The sequence below is a fragment of the Anopheles arabiensis genome, chromosome 2 (genome assembly GCF_016920715.1).
Source record: "Anopheles arabiensis isolate DONGOLA chromosome 2, AaraD3, whole genome shotgun sequence".
Classification (NCBI taxonomy): domain Eukaryota; kingdom Metazoa; phylum Arthropoda; class Insecta; order Diptera; family Culicidae; genus Anopheles; species Anopheles arabiensis.
In genome coordinates, this window is record NC_053517.1 from 64,288,166 (window position 1) to 64,309,366 (window position 21,201).

The 21,201-nt window shown below is 43.1% G+C and overlaps 4 protein-coding genes across 8 annotated transcripts in view; 2 read left to right on the plus strand and 2 right to left on the minus strand.

Moving 5' to 3' along the window:
- Positions 1–249: 249 nt before the first annotated feature.
- Positions 250–21,201, minus strand: part of LOC120898694 (xaa-Pro dipeptidase) — a 45,987-nt gene continuing 25,035 nt past the window's right edge. For 4 of the 5 annotated variants that reach the window (XM_040304873.1, XM_040304871.1, XM_040304870.1 and 1 more), the window contains 8 exons: positions 14,994–15,241; positions 14,704–14,895; positions 11,217–11,264; positions 7,549–7,610; positions 7,353–7,397; positions 804–1,518; positions 566–717; positions 250–480 (listed from right to left, as the gene is read on the minus strand). In XM_040304873.1, coding sequence (XP_040160807.1) covers positions 447–480; positions 566–717; positions 804–1,518; positions 7,353–7,397; positions 7,549–7,610; positions 11,217–11,264; positions 14,704–14,895; positions 14,994–15,185 — 1,440 coding nt within the window. In that variant the 5' untranslated portion in view covers positions 15,186–15,241 and the 3' untranslated portion in view covers positions 250–446. Of the gene's footprint in view, positions 481–565; positions 718–803; positions 1,519–7,352; positions 7,398–7,548; positions 7,611–11,216; positions 11,265–14,703; positions 14,896–14,993; positions 15,242–16,193; positions 16,302–21,201 lie in introns of those variants that run through there. The other variant, XM_040304874.1, reaches the window with a different exon arrangement.
- Positions 1,804–3,953, plus strand: LOC120898692 (pre-mRNA-splicing factor Slu7). Its single transcript, XM_040304868.1, has one exon. It carries the CDS (start codon positions 1,938–1,940, stop codon positions 3,810–3,812), a length of 1,875 nt encoding a protein of 624 aa, XP_040160802.1. The 5' UTR covers positions 1,804–1,937; the 3' UTR covers positions 3,813–3,953.
- On the minus strand, positions 4,056–7,124 carry LOC120898691 (FAST kinase domain-containing protein 3, mitochondrial-like). Its single transcript, XM_040304867.1, has one exon. It carries the CDS (start codon positions 6,389–6,391, stop codon positions 4,280–4,282), a length of 2,112 nt encoding a protein of 703 aa, XP_040160801.1. The 5' UTR covers positions 6,392–7,124; the 3' UTR covers positions 4,056–4,279.
- On the plus strand, positions 16,493–18,735 carry LOC120898693 (zinc finger BED domain-containing protein 4-like). The gene is made up of 2 exons (XM_040304869.1): positions 16,493–16,715; positions 16,791–18,735. Exons 1-2 carry the CDS (start codon positions 16,691–16,693, stop codon positions 18,602–18,604), a joined length of 1,839 nt encoding a protein of 612 aa, XP_040160803.1. The 5' UTR covers positions 16,493–16,690; the 3' UTR covers positions 18,605–18,735.

Below are 21,201 nucleotides of genomic sequence, written 5' to 3' on the forward strand. Positions count from 1 at the left end.
ATAGAGTCCATTTTCCATCATATGAAGTTCACTCCGCAAAAGAAAGAGTCAAGGAAGTGTCCCACAACTTTGAGAACCCCTGGATATCCCTGTAAAGAAAGATGTAAAATCCAACACGTGCCCCAATAGTGTAGTTTTTCTTTCAATTTTAGAGAATCCACTTACGTGAGTTGAAACTGCATACGGGCTTATACATAACAAAATGTTTCATATCAGTTTTTCTTTTAAATAGAAAATAAACAAACGAGATTTTTGGGTGCTAAATTTTATTAAATTGATTGATAAATTGAAAAAAATAGAACCGCTCACATTTTGCGGAATATTCAAGTCACTTGACTTGCAGTGGAAGATAAGAAAAGGGGTATTATATATTGGCGCTCCAGTTGGAGTTAAAAGGACCTTTTCGTCCTATTTAGCATTGTCTCCCCGCTTGGTTGGTGTCTGAATTACTTGGCCATCCAGGCTTCAATTTCATCAACGCTATAAGAAAAATGATACAAATGAATAGTAGAATGAGATGAGAATCTGATTCTTCAAATTGTTAAGGTGCACAGGTGCTACTTACGTCCTCGGAACAAGGGTGAAATTTTCAATCCCGGTCTTGGTAATGAGGACATCGTCCTCAATGCGCACCCCACCGAAGTTGCGGAAACGGTCGAGGTTTTCCTTTACCAAGAACTTGCTGAGACTCGGGTCTGCGTACGCCTTATTCAGCAGCTACAGAAGAAGATCGTTATTGGGGGTCGTGGGGTAACATCATACGTGAGTACATTTTCTCATGCCTGTGCGGCTCTTCATCTTACCGGTTCGATAAAATAGCATCCTGGTTCGATGGTCAGATACATGCCCGCCTTGAGAGTGCGCGCCGTACGCAGCCGATTGACTCCGGCCTTGCTGGAGCGTTCCGGACAGCCCGGCAGATACCCACCGACGTCGTGCACATCCAGCCCCAAAAAGTGGCCCAATCCGTGCGGTTGAAAGATGGCATTCAAACCGGCCTCCATCATCTCATCGACGTCAGCCTGCAGCAGCTGACCTTTGCGCAGCTCCTCCAGCATCACCCGATTGGCAAGCAAATGCATATCGACCCAGGAAACGCCTTCGCGGGCCGCACCACAGACCGCATTGCGGGCGGCCAATACGGCGTTGTAGACGAGCCGCTGGTCCGCGGTAAACTTGCCGTTGGCCGGAAAGCTGCACGTAATATCCGCCGCGTAGCCGCCATAATTCGCACCCATGTCGAACAGACACATGGCACCGTCCTGAATCGCACAATCGTTCGGGGAACCGGCGTGGCCGTAGTGCAGGATTGCCGAGTTGGTGCCCGCACCACAGATGCAAGTGTACGACACATGCCGGCAGCCTCCGACAGCGTACGAGTGGCGCAAAAATTCCGCCTCCGCTTGATACTCGTGCATGCCCGGCTTCATCGCTTTCATAACGGCTTTGTGCGCATCGGATGATACGCGCGCCACATAGCGCAGAACTTCGATTTCGGCCGGAGATTTGATGACGCGACTGAAACGAAAGAAGGAACGCATACAGTAATGATGGCTTCTATTGCTATCCGGTGAATGGTGATGAATGAAAGAATATTTAATTTTTCTTAGTTTTTTCTTTTAAAATTCCTGCCAGCGTAAATGCGATGTTTTCTTTCTTTGCAACGCAGAACAGTGGCGCCACTATCGGGCAATAGCGCAACTAAACCGTTTCAGTTGCTCGCGTTTATGGCTGCGGATCGAACAGTTGCCAATTCGACAGGCCAAATGTCAAACGGGCTTTGTTTATTTCACGTGAAAAAATACAAGTTTCACTTTGGTTCAGTGCGTAGATGCGTAAATAGTTGGTGCCAAGTGTAGAGAAAAGTTCATTTGTATCTGCTTTTGTTTCTGTATGATCTAGAGGCTTCAATACAAAAGCAGAATCCCACATCCAAAATGGTTAGCTCGGGATCACGCCTTCCCTTGTCGATGCTCTTGCAGACAAAAGAGGCAACGGAGGAGGAACCTCGAAAAGCATCGCGGGAAGATTGGCGCAAAGCCAAGGAGCTCGAGGAAGCGCGTAAGGCGGGTAATGCTCCGGCCGCAGTTGACGAGGAGGGACGCGATATCAACCCGCACATTCCGCAGTACATATCGTCGGCACCATGGTACTACAACACAGCAGGCCCGACGCTGAAACATCAGCGCCCCCAGGATGACGAAAAGCAGCGCTCCGGCATCGACGAGTGGTACAAGCGGGGCGTCGACACTTCCAAACCCCTGGTGACCAAGTATCGTAAAGGGGCGTGCGAAAACTGTGGCGCCTTGACGCACAAACGCGTCGACTGTATGGAGCGACCGCGCAAAGTGGGGGCCAAATTTTCAGCCAAACAGATAGCGCACGACGAGTTCATCCAGCCCACGATCGTGAGCGACTACGATGGCAAGCGCGACCGCTGGGCCGGTTACGATCCAGCCAACCATCGGGAAATTGTGGAAGAGTATCTGAAAATCGAGCAGGCGAAACGCGAACTGCGCGCCCAAAAGTTGAAGGAAAACCCGGACCTTGCGGAGGAACAGGACGAGGAGGGCGACGAGGACCGATACGTGGATGAGGTGGACATGCCTGGTACGAAGGTGGATTCCAAGCAGCGCATCACCGTGCGAAATTTGCGCATTCGCGAGGATACGGCAAAGTACCTCCGAAATCTTGATCCCAATTCGGCCTACTACGACCCAAAGACGCGTTCGATGCGCGACAATCCTACGCCACAGCTCAACCCGGAGGAGACCGAGTTTGCGGGAGAGAACTTTGTGCGCTACTCGGGTGACATCCAGAAGCACGCCCAGGCGCAACTGTTTGCATGGGAAGCGTACGGCAAGGGTGTGGATGTGCATGTGCTGGCCGAGCCGACGAAGCTGGAGTTGCTGCAAAAGGAGTACGAGAAGAAAAAGTCACAGTTCAAGGATGAGGTGAAAAACAAAGTGCTGGAGCAGTACGGCGGGGAGGAGCATTTAGCCGTGCCGCCCAAAGCACTGTTGCTGGCCCAGACGGAAAACTATGTGGAGTATTCGCGGTACGGCAAAATTATCAAGGGACAGGATAAGCCCATCATTCGGTCACGGTACGAAGAAGACGTATACATTAACAATCACACCACCGTGTGGGGTTCGTATTGGAGCAACGGTTGCTGGGGTTACAAGTGTTGCGAGTCGATGATCAAAAACTCATACTGCGTGGGAGAGAATGGCAAAGCTGCTACGACTAAGCCAACCAATGAGGTCGCCAACCCGTCCGAAACGGTTGTCGAAAACGACGCGCCTAAAATGTGCCCAGAAAATCAAGCTAAACCACCACCTGCTGCTGTAGCGGATGCATTGCAAACTACTGACAAACAGCAGAGCCAACAAACAGCACGCGTTGCTTCGCAGCCGGAAGGAACAACACCAGTAGGCGGCGACAACAACAGCAGTGACAGCAGCAACAGCGACAGCGATTCCGAATCCGAAGGCACTGCTAAGCGCGGTCGCAAGGAATCGAAGAAATCGAAAAAGAAGCGCAAGAAGGAAAAGAAGCGTCAGCAACGGCGGGAAGAGAAAAACTCGCGCAAAAAGTCCGAGGGCAAGGCAGAGAAAGATAAGCTACAGCTTGCGCTGGAAGCGGAAGAGCAAAGCCAGCGGCGGGCAGCCGAACTATTACGCCAGGACGAACGAAAACGTCCGTACAACAGTATGTACGACGTGAAAGCCCCAACTGAGGAGGAAATTGAAGCCTACATGATGAAGCGACGCCGGGAGGAAGATCCAATGCTGGCGTTCATGGACAAGTGAGCGCGACAATCAATCGGCAATATGCATTAGAATGGGCGTGAGTATCGCGTAATATATAATTTGCAGCTTTAGTTTTACGGACAAACGCGCAGATTCAAACTTTATGCCAATAAATGTAACCGTATGTTTTTAACAGCATAATATGAGGTTCAGTATGTTTGGTAGCAAAAAGCAAATCGCCTTTACCTATCATTTGCAAAATTACACAAACTCGTCATCGCTCTATGTAGCAGATTCACTTCATTTTCAAGCTACACTCCACCGCGTTTATTTTTCAGTAATTGTTTCTCCGTCAAAGGTGGACCGTAATGCTACACAACTAACGGTTGAATAAAACTAACGTACAGCGCCGCGCAGCTAGGCTAATAAGCTAATCGTCACGTAATTATCGCATCGATACTTTACATATTGTATATCACAACTCTAGGGGTGGCGAACCAGCGCTTGTGCTTGGATTTGTCGCGCACCTACAGCGAACCGTCGACAGTCGTTGTTGCACCAGGTGGCGGTAGCGCATCGAGGGCCAGTTTCATTCGCTCTACCAAATATTCACGCAGCTCCTGCGGGTGTATTTTAAGCTTGTAAAGCACATCAAAACGCAATGTAGCCACCTTTAGTCCGAGCCGTCGCAGATGCCGTATTCGCATGACCTGCGGTCCAATCAAATACTTTCCAGTGCTGTCGAAATACTCCGGCAGATGCACCAGCACCGCCACGTTGATGTTGCGCTCCTTCATGGTATTTAAGGAGAATATGTTACCTAACCCGGGCGGGTGAAAAATGACATCAACCAAATATAACGAATTCACTGGCAGATGCTGCAGGACGGAGAACTTGGTCATACATTCCGGCCCGCCGGCCAATTCTTCCAGCTCGGTCGTAATGTAGTTGACGATACGCTTGATACGGCCATCGTGAAACACAGCCTTGGCCGAGTGATCCCGCGGAAGTAGCGGCCCATCGTAATCCGAACACTCGAGCGTTAGGCCAGTATCGAACACTTTCAGCTTGCCGCGAACTACATCCAGCCGTTCCGGGCGCGTTTTCGCATGCAGTACGTCGAGAAAGTAGGGGTTGAAAATTCGATTGACAAAGTTGAGCGGAAAGCGCTCCAAGCAGATGTACGCAAACATTATATCGATCGTGTCGGTCGGGCGAATTTTGGCGAAATGTAGATCAAGAAACATGTTCATCGTGTCGAAGAATTTGGTCGCATTCGTCGGAACAAAATCCAGATAGGCGAAGGGACAGAAGAGCGCCTTCAGGTACGACGGCTCGAGCTGGCCAAAATTGGCAATGAAGAACTCGCTGCACCCGTTAAGGATGTGCGCGTTTCGAAGGCGAAACTCTTCGCAATGCCGCAGTATCGTAACGATGAGATTTTGCGAACTGACCTTCACGCCCTTCGCCTTCACGTAGCGTTCTATTGCACGCTCGATTTGTGCATCCGAGTAGGCTAAGTTTGTGAATGCTTCCAGTATTGCACCCAGTTCGTCCTCAGCCACCGCGTGAATGTTTGTGTTCAGCCACCGGGCGAGCGTTTGTGTTACGCGGTAGGGGGACAGTTTGCAGGCCACCAGAGCTTGCAACACCTCAATCGTGGCATTTGGCGACATCTGCCACCAGAGCTGTGGAATGCGCCGTTCCAGCACCGTCAGCACCGCTCGTCGACTAACTTTAAGGTAAGGTAAGCTAGAAAACACGAAATGCACGTTGCGCTCACTTATGGACTTCTCCTGGTCGGCTATGCCGCTCCAGAACTTTTCCACCATTTCTGGCCGCCGGCATTGGGTAAGCACTTCGATAGCATCGCAACACTCTTCGATTGATAATGTATTTTCTGAGCAACGGTAGACCATCTCGTTACCCAGCATGTCTATTGTTTTTGGCAGTTCTAAATAGCTTCGCAGCTCATCCAACAGGTCTAGAATGGCTTTCGAATCCGCGTGGAACACGATGCTGTTGACAATCCGCTCAAACGGCTCGGTTTCCTCCAGTTCCTTCAATTCCAGCAAACTTTCCACCTTGAGTATCTTCTCGAGCGCACGGATTGCCACACTGGGACCGTACCCAGCCGTTCCAGAAGGCGCCTCATTCTCTCGTTCCTTCAGTATCGTCAGCACCCCTTTGGTGGAATGGCAACCGTCAATACTTCGTATAATTTCTAAATCGGCTTCCAACGATGCTTGTAAATCATTGGCCGAAGCTGATTCTTCCACTGTGTTCCTGGGTGGTGTTGATAGCGGTGCAGTGATTATTTTATTCGACACAAACGATACAAACTCGTCCTCCGCAATCTTGCGAACGACTACGGGGAGCTCCTGGATGTCGCAACCTTGCTGCACCAATATAGTAGCGTTGCGTACGAATTTTTTCGAACTGGTGTTCGAAGATGATGCATTGTTCGTGCCACTACCGCTTTCCGGTGGGTTTGTGGGCGGTGGATCATCTCCAGTGTCCTTTGAGGAAAAAGCGCATACTCGCGCTGCAAACTGAGGCAAGCAATAGTGCAGCGAAGCACCAAATCCACCGACCACACCACGAGGCGAGCGCAAGGAGTACCACACGCAGCGAGACATTTGATGTTATGTAAGCTTGGTGGTATAAATATGTGAACCAGCCGGTGGTCGTTTTCGTTTTTGCTGGGAGCAATTGAACACAATTCTTTACAACATTTCCAAACTTTTGAAATTCACTGTGAACACTTTCTCATGTTTGTTTTCGATCCGTCTTTTGACGAAAACGGTGTTAAAATGCGTGAGCTCAACGAAGCAAACGTCAAACACATCTGGCATTCAACGAAGTTGTGTCAACTTGCACTGTTTTGAAATTGAAACTGTCAAATGGCACGCGAAGCAGCCCTGAACGGGTACATTTAAAATTTACCGTTCGGCTGCTGTTCAACATCGTACGAATGCAAAATCGATCTACCTACACTAACAACGATTTTACTACATTTTGCTACTACCAAATAAGAAGTAGAAGAAATGGCAAAATCGAGTCGAGAAGGTTTATTTAAAATTTTATGTTAATGTTAATGATTCGAAGTTACTCTGTTAAAGTACACTGATAGCTCTGTTATGAGTCATGATAATTTCGAAAAGAGGAGGTTGTATAGGTTGCAAATAAGGATGATTTCAATGATTTTATAAGGACAATTATGAGTACTGCTGTGGATCACACTGAATAAGTTTTCAAAATAGTTTACGTTACAAATGTTTAGTATGTGTTTGAATACATTTTTCAAAGTAAAACAAATATCAAGATCATTTTACATTTCAAAAATATTATTAATTTCAGTTTCTGCCAATTAACTGATACTTCAATTAATTTAAATCTTCTTATTATTATTAAGGGCAATGCATAATAATAATTAAGGGACGTGCATGCTCTTACCACGGGACCTAACCCTTATATTATTCAACTGAATAAATACGACTTTCAACCAACGAAACATTCTAATGAACAATGTCTTTTAACGATTTGAATGAAATGCAAATTAACTTAAATTTTAAATTAGAAACTAAACTTAACACTTACCATTCCGCAATCACTGGGAACAAGATGTCACTGTCAGCCACAAAGCTATTGTTCAGGAAAAAGTGTAATATGAGAATAAATATTATCAATAATCCATTTTTAACTCGATTTTTATTACTTTATACTTTATATACATTTATGTTATCAAAGTTTTTTTTGCATTTGGAACAAACATTTAAAAACTTCAAAAACGTACCTTTCAATGCCTTTGAAGTAAGCCGGTTTGGCAACTGATCCGCTATCCGAATTTGGTCCACTCTATTTTATGAAAAGAAAATTGCATCTATTATATCAAACTAATATCAAAGTAAAACAAAAACAACAAAAATCGAATGTATTTTATATACATTTCACATTACATTGTTATTAAATCTACACATCATGCTAGTGACATAGCGTCACTGATAACGCTTTTGCACGTTTTTTTACATAAATGTTTGGACAAAATTGACGTCATCACGTGATATGGATGGGGGATAGATCACCCGATCGTTTGCCGTAGGATTTGTTTGTAAACATGCGCAAAGGCGCCATTACCGTACATCGTCCGACATTAGTAGTAGTGCAAGGCGGTTAAGTACGTGTAGACAGTACCACATTGTTTGTAGCTTTATCTCTGACCGTATCACACCGTCAGCCCTATTGGAAGCCTTGTACCAGGTTTCGTGTTCATTAGATCTACGACGCGTTAATCTGGGTGCCGTGACACGTCTTTGTGGCGCAATGATTTCATACCGTTTCATCATCACCACTTTAGATCGGGAGGTATTTAAGATAGGAAACCCTTCGACAGAGCAGGGGAATTATTCGACACAGCTGATAAGAATGAGTTTTGTACCACCATAGCCATACCACCCCTAGCAGTATCTCTGCACGGCACACCTCGTCCAATGCGCAACACAATAATTGATCATGCGCCTACATTTCTCAGTATTAGCAGGGGGAGTGCAAGTTGTGTGTAGTAGTATTTTGTGTAATGTCGGCATGTCATCTAAAATCTTAGACGCCAACCAAGGCCATCGCAACGAACCGAACCTTACACGCCGGTACGTTGTGTCACTTGCATTATACTGAAAAATGCGCCAAAAATTGTATCAACTGCGCAAAAGTAAACAACGCGATAACGTTGCCGCTACCAAAAATACGCAGACAATTGGCGTTACAATCTGACCAACCAAAGCTACTACACTTTCATTGCTTGATACTAACTTTCATTTAAAACTGCTGCACTCTTTCTTTTGATTGGTTATTTTTTTATTTGCATCACAGTTCTGTACCTATGTTTTTTAATAATTCTGCTGATATTTAATGTATGTAGAATAGTAGTATACAGGAAGCTGTAATGAATAATTTGCCACCTATTTAAAGTATGTAAGTGCAAACAAAAATGCTGTGAATTTAACTCGCATGACAATTTCTGTAGATTCAATTAGCGAAATTAGGCAATAACAATAAACCTGAGCAGCTATTTGTGTCGTATTTCCTCCCGGCTTTTAGTTCGCCATCTTGCCAAACTAGGGCACACTGCAACGTGGTACGTGAGTTTCAATACTCCTCACATGACTAGGCAACACTGCTCGCTCTTTTCTCCCCATCCGGCCTACATTGATGAGAAGCAAAAAAAAAACAGCAGCAGCAGCTATTCAACAGCCCCCGTGCATCATAACAAGGTTCCAACTTGTATTCAAAACAAACTCCAACTGCCGTCTTGGCCGGAAAATAGAAAGGCGGACGGAGGACGATAATAGAAACGGCGGACAGGCACACAGACAAAAACATAATGGAAATTCGCCAAACACGCGTCATTCGGTGAAGTTGGCGGTCAGATAGCTGAGCAAACATGTTTTTGCCCTTTAGCCGCGAGTGATCATTTCATCGGCACTCGGTTGATCAAGGTACCGTACCTACGTGTGTAGAAAGTGGATAATCAAAATAGACAAACCAAAACAAAGGCAATGCAACGCTCTCACTAACACCATGCCAGTCGCGTGGGAACGACGTTGCTATTGTCATACGTGCAGGTAGACACAGACGGGCGCCGAAATGTTGAGCAGAGCGTGAGGGGGGGATTTTTCTTTTTACCCAGCATTCGAATAACAAATATTTTGGCGATACGTACCGAATGAGTAATACTTTTTTAGAAAGTTTCTTTTCTGATGCATGGCTTGACAATTTTATGTTCAATACGTAACTTGTCGTACGTCAGGTTTTATTTTGAAAACCTCTTTATGGATGAAATACTGCTTCATGGATGCAGCAATTTTTGCAAGGAAAGTCTTTCGATAATTAAAAATGCCACATTGTATGCAACCGTTCCGTATTCCAGAAACTCCAGTGTGGTGTATTTTAACGCGAACCATCCAAATAGTGTCCGTATTTGTCCATATGGTATGCCCAACCATTTCGGCAAAGCAATACGAGTAATATGCTACCAAATAATGCACAGACTCACGCGTTTGGACGGCAGTGAATAAAGGGTAACAACGGTTAAATTTGCACAACTCAGCAAGCCGGTCCTCTTGGCAGGGGGCACATTCCCATCCCATGACGATCGCACTACCACCACTGTTGCTCAAGCAACACAGCACACAGCCAAACAACGCCCCACGCACACTTCAAGCAGCACACAGCCTCGCTGTAAGATGGCGAACGCGCCCGCCAGTTGAAAGCTTGAAATTGAAGTCAAGGCCTGCTTATTCGATGTGCCGGTGTTTGCTGTTTTGCCTTGTGTTGTGACGGCGGCGAGCCAGCCATATTGTGACGGGGCGATTCGCACACTACACTGCACGCATTTCCAATAACCAAAAGCGGTTGGTCTGGCAGGGGAGAGGGGGGAGTGTCTTTTCATTGAAATTTCATGAACGAAATTCGCCAAACGAATCGTTTCGTATGCAACGGCGGCACTTTCCTAGCGCGAACGAGGTACGGTCGAAGTTGAAAAGAGCTAGAATGAAAAGTTTGCTCTATATCAGCAATCATCGTTCCATGTGCGGCTGAGTTGAGTAGTCATCGGTCACCGCAATTCCAAGAAATTGTACCGGAATCGAAACCTTGACACACCCTTCCATGATCATGTGCACAACAGTGCCAGTTCACAACAACAGTGTGGCGTTTGTTGTGTTTCTCTTCATTCAAATGTTCTTCACATGATGCCAGATTTGTAGTTTGAAGCTAAAATGAAATCAAATACTTAACATAAACATGGCTCTCCACAGCATAATTCTCTGCAGCATTCTCTTGTTCCGAAAATAGTTTGATGCTAGTATCGCTTACGCGTCGATATTGCTGTTAAGAGAACGGTCAACACTGAAGCAGCACCATAACAACTTCTTCGAACTTTTTCCTTGCTTTTGGGCCAAGGGCCTCCAACAGCCACACCGAACGACACTGTAGCGGCGATGGGAACGTGAGACATGGTTTGTTTATTTTCATTTCATTCGCTCCATACAGGTACAGTTGCCAGAGCCAACTGCAATCATGCATGCCTTGCTCAGTCGAAGATTGTGTTGCGTTTGGCGGCTTAAACGGCAGAATCTACAGCCCTGGCAGACATGTAACTGGTAAGAGAAAATCTTGCGCAGTTTTTAGCACATGAAGGAAAGAACATATGTGTGAGAGTTCCACATAAAAAGGGGATAGTTAATTTCATAAAGGTCAAACAGGTGGAATAAAGTTATGCATTAATAACACAAATATCAAGCATTGCCGTTCAAATATATTCAGCCAGGACTTGGTAAAGTATAATAAAAAAGTCATAATAGGAATAATAAAACAATAAAATATAGCAAATACCTTTCAAAGCATCTTACTTATTCTTCCTTTTTCAACAGATTGTTTAATTACAAAAAAACAGCAAAAACTTACCAAAAGTAGCAACACCGATGGTTCTACATCAGAAAGGCGTTTTGAAATCTGTGAATAAATAAATAGGAAAATTAAAATCGTTGCATTATTAAAGGTGAATGAAAGTTCAAAGATCATATGAAATGAGGCTCCGATCGCACGTTGGCAATTTTAGGATCTATTATTGCGTATTCTAAGAATCAGTTTGCAGTTAAAAACAAATGGTTTTGGTATCATTCGTGAATGTTTATGTCTCTTTCTCTCTACGTGCCGCTAAAAAAATGCATCTACACAATCTAATTTGTTATTTTGGTTCATTCATTGCTATCACTAGTTCAAATACGAGCGTCATGCGCCGTATTGTGGAGTCGAACATCGATAAAAATACGTTTTAATGTGGTACCGAAGCATTACATAATTCATAAAACACTCTGTCCTAATTATGGTGCAATGACCATGCACATGACATCGTCAGCACACCACATGACACCCGATCGGAACGACACGCAAGTCCACGCGACACACCGGGGGCGAGGCTAGGCAACCATTGTGAGGGCACATGTTGGAGCGCCGGACGCTCACAGATGCAAACAACATTTGAGAATGCGGTCGATCGATTTTTGTAGACCCCTTCAACCCCCCCCCCCCCCCCCTCGCATTGTATACCATGTAACAAACGGTGTGCGTGTGGGTAGCGGCTAAGCACACTTCACACACACACATACAATCGAATACCGGCTACCTCACCGTCGCAGTGGGAGATTGCTGAATCAATCGTTTGTCAGAGCCGGGCGGGCAGGGCAGGCAGATCCAACAACAGGCTACTACGATTTCAAATACGACAACAAAAACACTGCCGAACGAAATACCGGACACATGCAATGTGTCAGTTTAAGTATGTTTTTCCTATTATTCTTCGATACTACGGCAATAGCTCGTTACGAACGGACGACCGGTGAGTAAGTATTAATCGTGTGACTAATAATGAAAACACACACGTTTCTTACATTCGATGGTTGAGACAGCACACCTAAGTGGAGCTGCGAGTTGCTTTAGTCACACGAACGTAAATCACAATGCACTCTCTGGGTGAATCAGTCATGATTCGCTCGATTCAGCCCAAGTACAGGGTTTTCTAAGTCACTTTCGAATGTAAACATTATTATTCACCGCATGCAAAATGTTGTTCCACATCGATCTGACATTTCATATCCATCAACATAATTTTTAATTTCTACAGCATGATTTTCAACACGACTCGAGCTGGATTGAGGTTGACAGTTCTTTGTTATATGTTGAAAATCATGTGTTGAAACTGCAATTTCATTTTAAAACAAATAAACCATTTGATAGCTGTTGAAAAACATCTAGGATGCGATGAAGAACAATGTTCTCATACGTAACTGACTTGGAAAACCCTGTATCGTCGCCAAAATTTGCAAATTTTAGGGTGAAAATAATGTTGTTGGTCAGACGCTTCTACCCTCACCACAGTACGCCAATATTTGCAGCAGTAGTGCCATTTTTTTAGCTTGTATTAGGGTAGCGTAGGAGTAGACAAACGTGTCGTGTATCTGGTATATGTGTGTAGCTGTGTTTTACTATTTATTTTTTCATATGTATTTGTACCCATTGCACTTTGACCGTGCTGAGACAGACATGCTCTCATTCGCTAAAGAAATCATGCGGAAATAACCTCCGGTCGCTATTTCAGACCGTTGGCCAACGAGCAAAGCAAAGAACGAAAACATTCAAAACAAAATAAATAGACCAGACGCATCATTGACCAGGGACGCTTGAGAATGTGCACTTTATTTTTACTTTACTAGAGGCCTTCGATGGTATTTTTTCCGCCGTTGTTGACAAACTGTGTATGAAACTACGACACTATGGATTGACGAATGTGTGTCGTCTGGGAATGTCGGCTTTACTAATAATTTCATAATTTGGGAATGTCGCACTCATGTGGATAGAATCATGTTTGAACAATATTTTCACTGCTGTTGGCAGTTATTGTTCTTACGCGGATGGATCCAACTTGATCGGGAAAAGTGTCCAATATTTTAATCAGCAACACCTATTCGACAATACTGTCTGTTGAGGGTATAGCTCTGTTCAATAAAAACATTATACAAATATATAATAAATGGTTATGCAAAATGAAATATTAAATAGATCTTATGGTAAAAAAGGCTTTCCGATTTATTAAATAATGAAACACAAAACACTTTTTTGAAACGCAAACCAGAACGACGACCATTACTTTATATGAACAATAATATTTTTCTATTTTAACTGAAGAAACCTCTCTATTCAAAGAGCAAAACGGAAGGGAAAAAGAATGTTAAAAAACAACAAAAAATGCGATTGAAAATATGAAAAATCATTGCATTAGTCGGGGGTAAGGTATTTGCCGGTGGGAAATGGGAAACGATTTGTTTTCCATTTTCTTGGCACATGATGGATAACATTGGACTAGAAGATCTTGAAAACTATGCTGAATTTACGATTCATTTAATAAAGATACAATCGAATCTCAAACTCCAATTCAGTTTGCTAGTGAAATACAAAACATCCTGTTTGATTGATAACTTATGTTGTGCGTAATAATGGGGATTGCATAAAACTATCACCAGGAATTCAGTTACAAATGTTTGTACAAATGCCAGTCATTAGTTAGGCTTAAAATTCCTATAGCGGTAAACAAAAATTAAATGGTTCCAGCTTCCTGATCAAAACTCTGTCCGACTCTGTGAAACTGACATTTCTGAGAAAAAAATATAATTATTTAAGTAGCTATGGGTTCAATACAAAAGGAACACAAATTTAATCCACAAAGATGCAATTAATATCATCTATCGCTCATCTTAAAGGCCAAGCAATACATAATTTCATCTTTAGTAGCAAGAATAGTAAGAACTGCGTGTGTGTGTGTGTGTGTGTGTGTGTGTGTGTGTGTGTGTGTGTGTGTGTGTGTGTGTGTGTGTGTGTGTGTGTGTGTGTGTGTGTGTGTGTGTGTGTGTGTGTGTGTGTGTGTGTGTGTGTGTGTGTGTGTGTGTGTGTGTGTGTGTGTGTGTGTGTGTGTGTGTGTGTGTGTGTGTGTGTGTGTGTGTGTGTGTGTGTGTGTGTGTGTGTGTGTGTGTGTGTGTGTGTGTGTGTGTGTGTGTGTGTGTGTGTGTGTGTGTGTGTGTGTGTGTGTGTGTGTGTGTGTGTGTGTGTGTGTGTGTGTGTGTGTGTGTGTGTGTGTGTGTGTGTTTAGCGCCAGACTGAATCGTACCATATACATTGCGCACATATTTAACAGCGCGGAACCAAGGGGCGGAACTGCGCCACCGTTTCAAGCTGAGACCACGATGTTACTGTTTACGATTGCGAATTACTCTCGCGCAGCGGAAATAGCTTCATCCGCCGTATGACTGCTAAACAACCAACCACACAGCACGTGGTAGAGGTTCACGAATTAAACAATAAATTGTGCTCTTCCAACCGCCCTAAGAAGCGAGCTTACCTCATCGACGTAGTGTACGGTGTCCACTTCGTACTTCTTCTTGAAATCCTCCAAGCCAAGCAACGGTCCCATCCAAACGGCATATTCTTCCGGCAATCGGGGCACGTACAGCGTTGCACGTCCGGTTTTGATCTCGACCGTTCCATAGCAACCCGGTTCCGTCACACCGAACAGGTAGGTAAAGTACGATTCCTGCAAATGTACGAACGAAACGAATTTGCTTTTAAAATGCTCCCGGTCGGTATGTACCATATCGTATGTGACCATTTAACACGCTAATATTTTCTCACCTGACGGAATACATAATCCACGTCCGTGTCGTAGTGACTAATGTTGTCTCCTCCTTGAAGCAGAATCACTGGCTTCGAATCGGCTCCAAAATTATGGGCACGCTGCAGTTCATTGACCACCTTCACTCGGTTGTCACGGTACAACGTCATCGAGATGGCGTGCGTATGAGAACCCATTTGGAAGACGGCCATCCTTGCGTCCGCTGTGCGTGCGTTTCGACGATGGTAGTGAGGAGTAAGCGGCTGAGCTGTAAAACAAATAAAAATAGACAACACAGAAACGCTCAGAAACAAGTACAACAACAAAAACCATATCTCGTTACACACAGGAAGCATCTTTGCATCGGCCCAAAAGTAGGCTACGGGAAACAATATCACCATGTTCCACACGAAACGACAGTTCGCATGCGGTATAAACTGATCTGCTGATAGAGTCCACAATGTTCGTTGGCTGATAACACGCTCGCCCATTGTGTATCAGATATGTATCACTTCTATTAAATATTCAATCATTATTGAAAAAAACAACAACAACAACAACAATATAATGTCAAGCCAAACGTACACAATTCAACAGTGAGCCCGTACAATACACTCTAAAATAAAGTATTAGCCAGGTTTTTGATATAACGGGTACTGCGGGTAAGCGTTTAGTGGCAGGTCAAGAACAGGTGCATTACATCAGTGCTAACAACCTTTTTAGAATCGCGGACCACTTGCCTTTGAAAATACATTTGAAAATACTTCTACAAGTTTTTGACCAAACATATGGTCGAATGTTATTCTACATATGACTGTTAAAAATTTAATCTTAATTGTGGAAAAAATGCACGATATAGAAATAAGCTTAAATAATAGCTTAAATAAAACTAAAAATCTTTAGCGGACCACAGGTTGGAGACCACTGCGTTACATAGCCTAAAGCCTGTTCATTGAATTAAAATGGATCAGATTCTTTGATTGATTCGATTATACGAATCATTGGTTATTGAGTTATTCACCAACCGTAAGAATAATTCGTGCACTGCTGGCGAATGTATCCAGCACAGGCTTAAATTGTGTACAAAAAAAATATTAAAAGATGCGGCAATCGTCAAAATTACTCCATCCCTAGTTTGAGGCCCGCACTTTTGTTACCCGCACTACGTGTAACAAATACAGCCGGCAACCATACCAACGCACATCTGAATTTATACATACACACACAAGCGCAGCACGAGACACACGTTAAACCGTTCTAGTTGCTTTTACTGTGTGATTCGTTCTCTTTTCCCCACTGTAAGCTATAAAAAATACAGCATTCGCACACGCACACACACGTTCATAGTGTTGATTCTCTCACTCTCTTCTTGGAACTGTTGGTTGAGAATCCTAACTCGCTTGTCTCAACGAACCGTACGTTAGCAGCCCCTTCTCACTCTCGCATCCAAGCAAGCACTCGCACGCTGTTTCAAGCTCACAACGAACCGTGGCATCGAGACCCCCGACTCAGTTCTCTCAGCGAACTTCGTACGTACACTGATTGAAAAATTCGACTCACTTCTGCCAACCTTCGCTCTCGTGTGTTAGTTTCGCTGGAATCGTTCTAGAAGCTGGCTGCACACGTTGCGGTAAATAGGAGTGCAAATTATCGTTTAAGAAGTTTGAGCGCCATTTTTTGCGAATAAAAACGCCTTTACCAGGGTAAAATAACCACGATGGATAATCCTTTTATACCAAAACGTGAGTAACATATCGAAATATTCAACGCTGTGCTGTAGAATACTGATCAGGGGTATGATGGGTTCACACTCGCAGGTATGGGAAAGCAATGCGTCAGCACCGTTTGGAACCACTTCACAAACATGAACGGTAAAGGCGCTAAATGTCGCCATTGCTTTCGATCGATAGCATTTTCAAAGGGTTCTACTTCCAACCTAAAGCGGCATCTATCGGCCAAACATCCCAACATTCAGCTTTTCCGAAAGCTACACCCCAACAAAGGCATGCACCAAGACGATCCTGATCCTCTCGCCGTTTCGTCTGTAGCAGTGAACGCAACTGATGATAGTATGAACCAGCTAGATACGTTGGGACTGCCTGGGAGCTGTACTCAGCTGGATGCTTACATTCCACAGTCAATGACAGATGAAAAGCATCGCGAGCTAGACTCGATGTTGATTGAATTTATTTGCAACGAATATTTACCCATCTCAATAGTGGAAAGTGCATCGTTTCAGACTCTAGTGAACAGTCTCAACTCAGATTACATACTTCCCAACAGACAATCAGTATCAAATGCGCTACTGCCCCAAACGTACGAAGAGAAGCTGAAAACCGTTAAAGGCGAACTGTTGGCTGCCAAATCGGTGGCTTTATCGTCGGATTACTGGACAAATAGTAGTACCAACACTCACTATATGGCCCTAACTGGACACTTTATCGATCAGAACTTCAAGCTAACGTCCAGACTTTTGGAATGCTCTGAAATTCCAAGCGATTTTAGCGAAGAAAACATCGCCCAATGGGTTTCGAAGGTAATGAAGCGATTTAACATCGATAACAAGGTTGAAATTATTGTCACGCAAAATTCCCGCATGGCCAAAGCTGCGGATGACTATACGAATCTTAGGCGGCTGCCATGCTTTGCCCACAGCCTGAACCAAATCGTGCAGGAAGCAATCGCCAACTCGATACAATCCACTCTAGCGAAGGTGAAGCATACTGTGCAACATTTTAAAACAAATTCAAAGGCGTCACAGCTCCTGATGCAACTACAAAATCAGAAAACTGTAAAGTTGAAGCTAGACTTTCCAGCACGGTGGAATTCTACGTACGACATGGTGGATCGGTTTCTGCAAAATAAAACTTCATTACAGTCGTACTTCGATCTGTTTAAACCGGAAATAACCATACAGAACTACGAGTGGCCAGTGCTAGAGCAAGCGTTGGAGGTACTAAACGTATTCAACAAGGCAACTGATTTCATATGCGTCGAAAAATCTGTCACCATCTCTCATGTTGGTGTGCTGCGAAAAATGCTACTAGAGCACCTGACCAGGTTTGCGGACAGAGATGAAATAGTGTCCGGCGTTCGAACTATGATCTGTACGCTGCAGGAAGGTTTGATAAACCAGCTCGATCCATTTAAGGAATGCACGTTCGTTACCCAATCAATGCTATTAGACCCGCGAATTAAGAAGAAAGGATTCCGAAACGAACCGGAAGAATACCAACAGGCGTACGAAACGATCATTAGTGAACTGATGGCCATTCAGGGAGCATCTCAGGCAAACAAAAAACCATCTTTCAGCAATGAACCCAAGGGTGGCAACAACATATATAGGGAGTTTTTGGATTGGGACGATGACGATGAGGAAGATGAGCTAAACAACCCTAGACAGCTAGCTGTGCACGAGTTTGATATGTATCTTAAAGAGCGCATTATAAACACTGACGAAGACCCGCTGCTTTGGTGGCAGGCGCATAATTTAAAGTATCCCACTGTCTACAATCTAGCGATCAGAGTGCTTAACGTTCCTTGCTCATCTATTCCCTGTGAACAACTATTTACCAAAGGCAGGACAGGAACACTCACAAAAACGAGAAAGATTGTTACCGAAACAATGTGAGAAAGTTATGTTCATCCAATACAATGTATAAGTGACATATTCGTGAAAGTAATCGCATACTTTTTATTGAGTATGTATCAACAATAAAGTAAGAAAATTCATGAGCTCACAACGAAGTAAAATTTGTAAAATTATTTTTTTGTTTTAATTTAAGAAATTGCGAAACAGAACATTGGAATATATTGCATGCTGATCAAAAGAATGTTGCGTTTCTCAGATATTTACTCGAAAATAACATACTACAAATGGTATATAATTACGGTTTTTTTAATCGAAACAAATAATTCTCTATGCATGCACGGTCAGTCGGGGATGGCGATATAATATGTTCAATGTAATATTTTATTGTACAAAATAGTGCAAATAGTTGGGGAAAAGGATATACGTTTGATTTAATTTCATTGAATTTTTATTATGACGTGTCAAAAAAGGGTTTGAACATGTTAAAAGTAAGTTTATCAACAAAGAAGAAATATAACACACAAGAACATAAATCTAGCTCAATTGTTCCAAATAACTGAATTGACCTGTGGCAAGCATAGAAGCGCCGTTTGGGCCGTCCCGAGGGGCAGTCGTCCAAAATCGTACGACTCATCCGTTGTGGGTTCAAGCCTCACATCGACCATCTCTCCGTAGCAAGGACTTGACTATATCCGGCTGCGTTGTACTTGTTAATAAGCTTCGAAAGCCGCATAACCGCTAGGTCATTACGCTAAATAGAAGAAGCATGGAGGCACACAAAACAGAGATATTTACTGTAAATAAAGTACAAAATATAACTAGCCCATCCGTACGATGCATTTATTGCCTTTTGGCAATTTTAGACAAGTACTAGGCGAGTATTGTGAAATAAATATTATATGATTATGCAGTTGTTTTTCTTATCGTCTACTCCATTCGCTGTTTATGACCGATTTTTGTCATACAAAGAGACACGCATGCGCATCCGTTTTGTAAAGAAAGATCTGAACATTGCATATGGAAAATTTGTAGAAGTTAGACGCTATTACACTCCCATTCAATGATTATCTTTCTCTCTCTCACTCACACTTTCGCTCTCTTCCTTCCTCGGTCTCACTCTCTCAATTTATTTATCGTTGAACTTTGACATTTCTTGTACCATGCATACTAGGGATTCATCCATAAATTACGTAACGCCAAAAATGATATTTTTTACGACGATGTACAGTGAACCCTCTCTTATTTGAGAGGCGATGGGACTGTCAAATAAGAGGGGTTTTCAAATTACAGAGGTGGAAAGTGAATGAAAGGTCCATCCAAACAAGAAAGAGACAGAACATTTAGTATGCAGCCTTAACTGTTGCTATAGGAAACTGCGAACAGGATTGCCAATTTGAGCATACATCATTCAATAACCATGGCAACACCATACACAAATAAGAGGGACACAGATTTCAGAGGTTTTCCAAATTAGAGGAACAAAAATGTACTGGAAATCAAGGGACTGTGCAAAATGTTCAAATAAGAGAGGTTTTTCAAATTGGAGAGGTGTCAAATAAGAGAGGGTTCACTGTATTTGTTACTTTACGTATAGGCTTGAAGATGACCATGCCAAAACGTAGGATTGACTATCCTGGTATGGCTAATCAATAAGTCACTGAAAGCTAAGCCTACTGGTAGCTACAGACAGACCTTGACCGACAACGGTTGTTGTGTCAAAGAAGAACAAGAAAAGGTAACTGTCATACCGACACACAAAAAAAATGTCATGTTGCGTGCTTTCTCCCTACATGTTTTAACTTGTGATTAAGAGGGGACAGAGATATTACAAGTTCAAAGTGCAGTACATTTAAAAGATTGAAAATCAATGTAACAAAAAAAAAGGATTGATCACACCTACATTTGATTTTGTATAATGTTTACAACAACAACAGCAATTACTCACGTCAAACGATGGCTGTCATCAAGATGAGGATAATAAATAAATGTATAACGAACGATTTGATTTCTTTTTCTTTACTGAAGGTTTGGATCATTGTTCATTTTGCCATTTGCCTAAATATTCTCCTGCATTATTTAATTACCCATTCCTATGTTATCATCACGATAAGTTCAATTATTAAAATTCGACCTGTTGCAGTTTCCCGCCTTCGCTGTTCTCTCTTTCTCTCTCTCTCTCTCTCTCTCTCTCTCTCTCTCTCTCGCTCTCTCTCTTTTTTTTGAAGAACTACTACTAGCATGCATATTTTGCTGCATTTTTGCTACTTATCGTTACCGACATCATATCATGTATTTTGCGATTTTTTTTCAGAACAAACGTATACCGCGATACCGTTCCTGAATTTGAAATTAAATGATTAGATTTTGTGCAAATTTTTCAAACAAAATGTCCTTTCAAATGCTCGTTTATTAGTGTCGTACTATTGCCATTATTATATGAATGGAACCAATTTTGATTACCAATCCCAAAACATATAATTTTGCTTCAAGTGGTTCGGGTATGTGTCCTATCATGAATGCTTAGTATGTAGCGTTTGTTTTTGATGGTTCACGTTGATGGTATTTATTCCTATCCTATGCCATTGTTTTCGTGGGTTGGTTCTTTACTAGTTATTTTCCTGTTAGTTTTACACATT